This window comes from Paramormyrops kingsleyae, chromosome 14 (assembly GCF_048594095.1).
Source record: "Paramormyrops kingsleyae isolate MSU_618 chromosome 14, PKINGS_0.4, whole genome shotgun sequence".
In the NCBI taxonomy this organism is placed as follows: domain Eukaryota; kingdom Metazoa; phylum Chordata; class Actinopteri; order Osteoglossiformes; family Mormyridae; genus Paramormyrops; species Paramormyrops kingsleyae.
The window spans coordinates 20,916,711-20,925,915 of NC_132810.1; the positions used below are offsets into that span (position 1 = coordinate 20,916,711).

The 9,205-nt window shown below is 39.4% G+C and overlaps 1 protein-coding gene across 2 annotated transcripts; it reads right to left on the reverse strand.

Moving 5' to 3' along the window:
* Positions 1-48: 48 nt before the first annotated feature.
* fuca2 (alpha-L-fucosidase 2) lies at positions 49-6,808 on the reverse strand. Of its 2 annotated transcripts, none has more exons than XM_023839090.2 (7): positions 6,500-6,808; positions 3,394-3,581; positions 2,169-2,508; positions 1,548-1,758; positions 1,024-1,214; positions 689-794; positions 49-428 (listed from the first exon to the last, which is right to left on the reverse strand). In XM_023839090.2, the coding sequence occupies exons 1-7, from the start codon at positions 6,703-6,705 to the stop codon at positions 291-293; spliced, it is 1,380 nt and encodes a 459-aa protein (XP_023694858.2). In that variant the 5' UTR covers positions 6,706-6,808; the 3' UTR covers positions 49-290. The 2 variants fall into 2 exon arrangements, with proteins under 2 accessions (XP_023694858.2, XP_072554903.1); XM_072698802.1 differs by lacking the exon at positions 6,500-6,808 and adding an exon at positions 4,853-4,872.
* Positions 6,809-9,205: the final 2,397 nt, after the last annotated feature.

The following is a 9,205-nucleotide window of genomic DNA, read 5'->3' on the forward strand; positions in this document are numbered from 1 at the left end:
TCAACCCAGCTAAGAAAGGTTAGATACACAAATTAAAATAAACACTGGTGAAACGTAGAATTTTTATTTCTCTGGATTTTAATTACACCATATCATATATATTAGCAAGCAAATCAATGTAGCAATGCAAATCAATTCAAATTTTATCTTTGAAATCTTTTATCTTTAAAAAAATGTTGTAAACAAAACACATCAAGGTGGGTAGAAAAAACATTGTGGTAGAATTAGATGAAAAAAAATCAATTTACAGAGATATTAATCATTAAGAATAATAAAAAAGATAAAATGGCTCAATTTGCTCCAGTCAGTTTGAGAGTCCAAGCCCAGAAGCAGGGCATCTGACTGACAGAAAGTGTAGGCAGGTAAACCGTCAGTCCAGTTTTCAAGGCAATCCACTTCAGAGGCTGAGCATATCCCAGAAGAACCACCTTGTTGGGGAGGAAGATTGCATGTGAGACTGATCAATGTGTGGTCTATAAAAGGTGATTAAAAAACTATCTCCTTCTGCTTGATTTTACATGTACCATGGTTTCTCATTTATGCCACACAAAGAATTTAATGTTTATTTTGCAGCCTAATTTCTTTTTCAAAAGAACAATTTTGGAATAAAACTCATCAAAAGGTCTAAATCTGAAGGAAAGTAGCATACACACTAAAACCTACAATAAATGCTATAGGAATACTTTACCTCAGTATTGTTAAAAACAACTGGCACATTGAGGTTTACTGTTCCTTTTGTGGGCCACTGTAAGAACACTGCATATATGTCTTTCGTCTCTGGTTTCCATGTATACCTATATGAAGGCAAAACAATCAAATCCAGAAGATTGAAAGGTATTTAATTTGGGGAATTTTTATACAAAAAGTTGGTTCTCTGGTTCTTCTTCTCCTGCCACACAGAATCAGAATAAATACAAATACTGCTTCTTCCATATAGTTAAAGTACACGGCTTCTAAGCTTCCATTATGGGTTTTATTATAACAAAAGTAGTTAGAAGCCATGTAACCCCAGTAGTGACTGACCAGACTCCTGGAAAGATGGTGTCGTTCTGGGCCCTCCATGCACTAGTGTTGTAGATGGCTTCCCCATTGACGCTCAACCACTGGCCCATCTGCCGCAGGCGTTCCTCAAAGATTGGGGCGATGCGTCCGTCGTGCGTGGGCCCAACGTTCATCAAGAGGTTACCCCCACAGGATACAGTCTCCACTAATGTCTGCGGAAAATTCTACTCTGAGACAGTGCTTCTCGTCTGCACACCCAGCCATACAACAGTCTAGATGCAGTTTCATACTTCCAGAGAATAAAATTCCCCCTGGTGAAGAGGAACCACTTTCTTGTATATACACAAGGCTGTAATTTTCAGATTTGTTTCAAAAATACTTCTGTATTTTTTAACGTGTTCTTCAGTTGTGCATTTTTACAGAATTTTACCTCAGAGAAGTAAATAACAGCTTATATGCTGAAACACTGCTCACTGCAAGAACAATATCCTGAAGTCAGTGAAGAATTTGTGAAGCATGGCGTCTAATGTATATACAGACTTTACCGCCACTAGCTGCTCGATGGTGAGGTAATCCTTCAGCTCTGCGTTCCTCCGGTATCCCCAAGATTTCTGGTCTATAGTCATGCAGTTCTCCCATTTATGATTCAGCAGGTGCCCGGGGTTGTAGCGGTCTGTGCAGGTGTAATATCCCCCGTGTTTGCACATACTGTTAAGTCCCCAGCGGTCATTCGTCACGACGGTTTTGCGCACAGGGCTGCAAAATATTAATTGCATATTTATCAGCAGCATCAGCCTGGTCTTCCTTAAACAGCAAGCAAACAAGTTACCTTTAATATCTTCAGCGGCTACCACAACAAAGCTTTAAACTGTCATGTTGATGTGAAATTGATTAGTTGCCAATGTTAACACCACTGCACAACAATGAAATGTGTCCTCTGAAATTAATTCATATTTGACATAGGGGGGCAGCTAATTCAGTGCTTGGGGACAGTACCTTTCTCCAGGTACCTCAGCTGTACTTTGCTGGTCGGGGATTCGAACCAGCAATCTTTTCATTACAAGTGCGCTTCCCTAAGCATTAAGCCACCACTTCTTACGGCATCCGTCCCAGCTAAGGGGGTTCCCCTAAGGTTCCCCTAAGCTAAGCCCTGAATCAGGCATTACCTTTCATTATATAGCCAAGCCAGAAAGCCTGTGCTATTCCAGTAGGTATCTGGGGCATTTCCATCCCCATCTGACCACAGCACCTCTGGCTGGTACTTGTTGACGATCTCGTAGAGCTCGGGCAGGGATTTGGTCATTGGGAACTCCCTGGTTTTGAAGACATTCGCGGCATCCTGCAAGAAGAGTGGGTGGAACCACTCGAATAGGGAATGATACAGCCCCAGACGGAGCGCACTGTTGGCCCGAATGGCGTCAGCTACTTCTCCGACGAGGTCCCGCTGTGGCCCAACGTCAACTGCATTCCAGTTCCAAGAGTACTTAGAACCCCAGAGGGTGAAACCTGAAGGGACATACAGGGTTCTTTCACTGAAGTTCTGCTGTTCGTTTTTAAAGGAATGGATCATGGAAACATTGTCTGAATGTTTTTAAGATTGTTGTTGCTGCACATAGGGAAGTGAAACGGAATTCAGCAGCACACCAGCCAGTAATAGTGTTTGTGGAATAGTGTAACATATCAAAGAGGTGCCATATTTGTGTGAATGAGGTGTATATTGTACATATGGCCAAAAGTATGTGGACACTCCTATTCACTAGAACAGGGGTGTCAAACTCCAGTCCTGGGGGGCCGGAGCCCTGTGTAGCTTAGTCTTTCCCTGTTCCACCACAAACGATTCATCTCAAGAGCTGTGTGGTAATTAGCACAAGTAGTGCAAGGAGTTGAATCAGGTGTGTAAAATGAGGGGAAACCCAAAAATGTGTAGGGCTCCGACCCCCCAGGACTGGAGTTTGACACCCCTGCACTAGAGGAATAGTTTAATTAAGCTACACCCACCGCTGACACATATATAATATGATTAAGCACACAGATATGCAATCTCCAGTAACAAAAATTAGCAGCAGAATGAGTGGTCATATGGAAGACGTTTATGACTATCAAATTGGCACCATCATAGGACGCCATCTTTACAACATGTCAGTTATCCACATTTCTGCCCTGCTACAGCTGCCCTGGTCAACTTTAAGTAAGCGAATGGCAGCGAATCTGACCAGCCAGTCTTCCCAGAAGAAAAGAGGCTGTTACAGCAACAATGGGCTGAACGACTTCATATAAATATGCTTAGTATCAGAATGAGATCTTGGACAAGCTGGTAACGACATACCTTTGGCCATATAGTGTACCTCACAGAAGCAAGTGGTGCAGGCTAAGTGCTGGTATCTCACATACCTTCATGGTGCTTTGTAGTAAGTACAACATATTTCGCTCCTGAGGCTGCAAAGATTTCCGTCCACTGCTTTGCATTGAAGAACTCTGCAGTGAACTGAGGTGCAAAATCTGCATACTGAAAATCGGGCGGATAATTTTGTCGCATAAAATCGACATATGGCGTCAATTTCTGGTTCTTCCAGTACCACCTGACAACAAAACAAAAACAGAGAAGCTATATTAGATGTTGTGCATTGATTGTTAATAACAGTTCAACAACCGGAATAGCAACCTTTAGACACACTACTACTACATAACCATGACTATTACCATTTAAGGATGAGACTGTCGAGAAAAAGAGGAATGCAGTAATGCTGGTTTTACATTCAGACATTGGCTTTTCCTTCTTTAATAGTTCTCAGATGGTTGGTGCAAAAAGAATAGCATGGGTAAATTAAATTTTTTGTTAAGACAATCAGCTACAACTGTGTTTTCTTCAGAAATTGCTGCCATTTAAAAGCTGTACAATATGAACATTGATGTCTACAGTCAGCTATAAGTGCTAACAAGAGATGTCAGGAATGATGCTGAGTTTTTCAATATGAATAGAATGGATTCTCAAAAATGAACCAATGTTAAAATATCGATATTTAACTTAGATTAAATGTAAATGTTTTAAATGTTTACATAATAATAGTTGTTATTTTTGTTATCATCATCACCCTCATTATTATTATTAATATTATTATTATTAGAGCCATGCATAATAATTTTTGTCCTTGCTGTTGGACTCACTTATAGACAGTGTGGTATATTTGTAAGAAGTTTAACAAAAATGCCGGAGTGACAAGAAAAGCCAACAAGCACTCGGCATCTTGTACTTCAAGGAAGTAGTCTGGATTCCAGAGACGATAGCAAAAGCAAGTGCTTTGTTGGCAGTTCTTGCGGCAAGAGTAACAACCCATTTGACTATTGGTAAATAAGTTCTGTTTGGCTATATCTTATTTAGGGTAAATGTCTCAACTAATTTTTTTTGTTTTATAAATATCGCAATATTTATTGCAAACATTTCACATGTTGCGGTTTGAATTTTTCTCCAGTATAAATAAACACTATTTCCCATTGGTATCGACGAAACCAACTTTTATATTTAATCAAATCGAATCTGTCAGAAAATCAGTGGTATTTCATCCTATAGCTAACAGAACTAAGGGACCGTCTACAAATTAGACTACATGGCTTGACAGTAAGCTTGAACTGGTTTCTGAATTCTACATAACTTGTTCTACTACTGCAAAGGTTTTTTTCCAAGTTAGATGATCCATCTAGTATGGTACATTTGCAGCTCATTTAAATTTCTTTTTTCCCCCTATTCGTTTTTGGCCTTCAGTAGATATTTGCATAGTTTATTCCCCTCCCTTTCTTTAAATAAGCCCGTGAAGTGCATTGATTTTTGTTACGTGTTTGCTGCATTACTTACCTTTATTAGCACTCATGCTTGCGAACAGATCTATTGGAAAGGTCCCAAAGCATAAGCATTAAATTAAGCATTACCATTAAAAACTGATAAGATGAATGTCCTCCAAGTATTACTTACACTAGCCAGCATTAAGAAGCAAAAGACAATTTTGAAAACTGGTAAGTTATTTATGCCATGCTTCTATGCAGTTAAATTTGACAGTTTTTACAAATATGTAACTCACTCTGATTTCCTGTTTAGACTGTTTTGCTTCCACGAGTTTGATTCTTTTTTTTTCTGTCGTTAACTTTTCACCAAATGAAGGGACTCGAGCACCCGGCGCACGCGCGTTAAGCGTCCGTCAAGAAAATGTGCTTACGTTTGTGTTTCTCCTGTTCCCACCGAACAAAGTCTTAGTCCACATATATTAATGTAAATAATAATAATAGCAATATGTAATATGCATTTAGGGGGGCATGCAAATTGTCAAGGGGGCACAGCTGCCCTTACCCCCCCCCCCCCCGAACCTCCCCTGACAAATGACATGCAGGTGAAAAGCATTGAATCTGGTCTAATTATAGGATGGTGTGCATCAGGTGTCCACAACGAACTGGTGAGTTTGTAGGCAAGGTGTCAGGAACCACCAGATGCCAACCAGCCAGACACACTCCCATTGTGGTTTACAAGGCCATCATTCTCCAGCCAATATATACTGGTTATCTTCTCCTGACCAACGCATCCAAGTCCCCAGCCAATCAGAAGTCCGGAGCAACCATTAGGCTTTTTTTGGTAGCAGTTTTACTACCAAAGGCTGATATAAAACAAAGGTGCAAGACAGTTGCAAACAGAAATGTGGATAAATTGCAAAGATTTTAAGTGAGACAAAGAAAACTCATCATCTATATAGTTGTAAATATATACAGTCTTATTTGGCAAAGACGCAAAACCATACACCCTCTGGCTGTATGTAGGCCTACTAGAAGATTCTCACTTTACAGACGCTCCCTTAGGTCTTCCTGACAGGGAAGCAGATATTCAGTTGGTATACGGAGGAAACTTTGATTAACTAGCGAACAAGGGGTATTCCGTTTGATTAAGCGGGTGTAACTGGTTTTCATGTCTCCACATTCACATCATGTGATTTTAGAAATTATTTAATTATCGTGTGGGTACTGACATAAAACATCCGAACGTCTGAATGAGAAACTAGCTTTACCTCAGTAAAAAAGGAAGTACAACAATTGTACTTCTGTGATCCGTAGTAAAATTAACACAATACAAATACAACTGGTCTGCAACATTGATGGGATGCGTGAACTGCACTCATTCATTTTAATGTGTAAAGCTGTATACCGTTTGAATATTAAAGACACCGCTGCAGTTTCCCTACCAGTCCAAAAGACAATCCTTGTTGAGCATTACCATTTGCTCGTGGCACGTCTCAAAAATGATAGATATTACTGTTCATAAGTCTTAACGCGTTAAACATTTTTATCGCATCGTCTGATGTGCATAGATCCACGTTATAAAGTAGATCCTTACATAATTTAATAGCTTAAGTGTACCTACGCTATTCGGTATGCGCAATGCAAACCAGGCTGCAATTCACTATCCGAGTGAGCAAGTGCATTTGCTGGTATGTATGAAATAAACAAACCAACTACTCACCAAAACCATTCGCTTCCAAAACTAGGGACAGAAAACACTCCCCAATGCACGAAAATCCCGAATTTAGCTTGATCGTACCATTCCGGCAAAGGTCGGGAGTCAATGGACTCCCAAGTGGGCTGATACTGACATCTAGAGCTGCCGATAAACACCGAAAAGAGCAGAAGCAAAGCTGCAATCGGGTATTTCGACTGTGAGGGGACCATTGTTGTCACATTCAGACACGAAAATTACACATAACAGGTCACTACAAACTCCCTTGGTTATGTACGAGCAGATGCTCTTCGTTTCCTGGTTTAATCACATGACACCTCGTGACAGTTTGTGATGTTCAAGGCTCAGGTGACACACGGGAAATAGGAAGGAAAAAAAGACAAATGACATCGGTGGCAATAAGCTAATTACATGGGCTCAAAAATAATAGCAGAAATACAACAAAGAGTTCAACAAAGGGTATAAACTAGCACATGCTTCAGTTACTGTATTTTCTGATGAGATGTCTCGTTTTATGAAAACGATGTGAATATGCAGCTTCTATAAAGAGATTCTATAAATCTCAAACTAAAGATCTAGATAACGTTTGATATATGTCTCTTGCTTTTGTAGTTGGCATAGCAACAATTTATAAGTGTCTCGGTTACATGATTAAGACACAACAAACTTCTATATTTCTAACCACAACAAAAATAATCGTTGTCAGTTCTTTTCAAGTCATAGGGTATAGTCTACTTTTAATAGATTCATTTTTTAGGTTTGGTCGATAACTTAATTTCTTTAAATGGATTGACAGTACGGTGAATACTTAATATTTCCCATCATCCTTTGATGTCGAAAATGCGAAAGAGGATAATTGCTTCATCCTGTATGGAAAATGTATACGTTTCAGTAAACACATTGTGTGTTAAGTGAATGGGCGTGACACTGCTCTGAAATAGCAAATCCACACACTTGATTCGTTGATTCACTTTTTTCATTGTTCCCTGTATTGCATTCTGCGCAGATCTCCGCCGGATCTTTGAAGGCGCCGCATCACCTGGGATCTGTCATACATTTAAAAGTAAGCCAGCGGTGCGGGCTCCTCTCTAGCGCCAACACGTGGGCGAGCGGTGGGAGGGACTTCAGCGCGAGCGGTGAAAGTTCCATGACGTCTGCACCGACAGAGGGGGTGATCAAGGGGCTCTCAGCCCTTACCGCACAGAACCCTTTCCGAGTATGTTTCATTGGCCTTTTAAAATGTATTATTTTGATAATTTAATGTTTGTTTCATTGCTGTTTTTACTTGACATATTGAAAGTCTATTTTACTTACATTATCCTTTATTGTATTTATTTCTTTCTGTGCTACAGGACAAAGAAATATCATTCACAGGGATAAAAAAACAACTCCATCTTATCTTATCTTATCTTGTTTCTTAAGATGTGCACAACCGCAGAGACCGATAAGTCAACGTTCCGCAGAAAGGCCCCGTTTGGTCCATATAGTATTTTCTCTTAATGTAACGCCACAATGAGAAATTGCCCCATGTTATATTGCGTATTGCCATTTAAAATATTATGACACTTTATGGATGCCTTGTTTATAAGCAAATGAGAAACGTGCCTGAGCTGCGCTGCAATGTTCTGCTTGACATTTTGTTTTACAGTTTGTATTGATCTGAGTGTGATTTGATTAATGATAATGGATTCTGCGGGCACTTTCGTATGCTGCAATCTAGGAAGAATGATTACATCACGGTTTAATAACCACTTTAATTGTTAATAACTCCACTGGTTCATGCACGCGTACTTTGTTATGAATAATAACAAATGCTTCCGTGAAACTCGGAGGGTTCAAGGACCGCTATTTGGTATGATAGAGGTCATTTCATACTTAATGAGAAAGCATTTTAGTGTTTTATTCACGTTCCTTGGAATTGGGTGCAGCTCATCTTTTACTACCAGGAAACACTGAAACTGCGTCGTCGAGTTGCCGATTGACGAAAAACGCTGGACTCAATACTGGGGTAACTTTAACAAGCATCTGTTCATTAGGTTTTCGTACCAGATCGAAGTACCATCAGAATTCCCTTGTGTAGATTAGAAAGGCTTTGTTCACTCCTTTGTTGCGCTATTTCAAACGTCAAAAACTCATTAGATGACTTTCCCATCCCTTTCACTTTTATTTGTGCTCTTGGCAGCGCAAGTGATGAAATAAATCACAATATTTTCTTTTAAAGACCCGAGACAATTCTGTAAGCTGCTTCAGTTGGAGATTTATCGTAACTGCGTTATAAGGCAAGATGAGTTACTGGAGGCCTGTGGGAATGGCTTTACTGTATCTCTGTAATATATATTTAGGAAAGCATGTCAATCAGCAGAAAGACTCGCTCTAAACCTTTCACGTTATGTGTCATAAATTCATACGGGCATGAATGTCTGTTCTGAGCTTAGTGCCTTACTGAATTGCCATGCTTTTAAGTCAAAACAAATGTATTATAATTTCCACAATATTATTTTTATAGAAATAAATATAATATACTTTTGTAAAAAAAAAAAAAAAAGGTAGATTCAAAATACCAGTACTCAACTATTTCATATGACGAATAACAGATTTCTTATTAAGTTTGGCAAAGACCATATACAGAGAGAAAGAAATTTACAGTTATTGATCACTCACTGTCTCCGTTTAAACCCTGTAAATAACGAAAAGTTTTTCATGTGTCCAAAG

Excerpts from the sequence above, each read along its gene's own strand:
- fuca2 (XM_023839090.2), bottom strand. The coding sequence starts at position 6,705 with ATGGTCCCCTCACAGTCGAAATACCCGATTGCAGCTTTGCTTCTGCTC. Across the intron at positions 1,215-1,547 it reads CCATCGAGCAGCTAGTGGCG|ACATTAGTGGAGACTGTATC; the intron begins GTAAAGTCTGTA and ends AATTTTCCGCAG. Across the intron at positions 429-688 it reads TTGTTTTTAACAATACTGAG|GTGGTTCTTCTGGGATATGC; the intron begins GTAAAGTATTCC and ends CTCCCCAACAAG.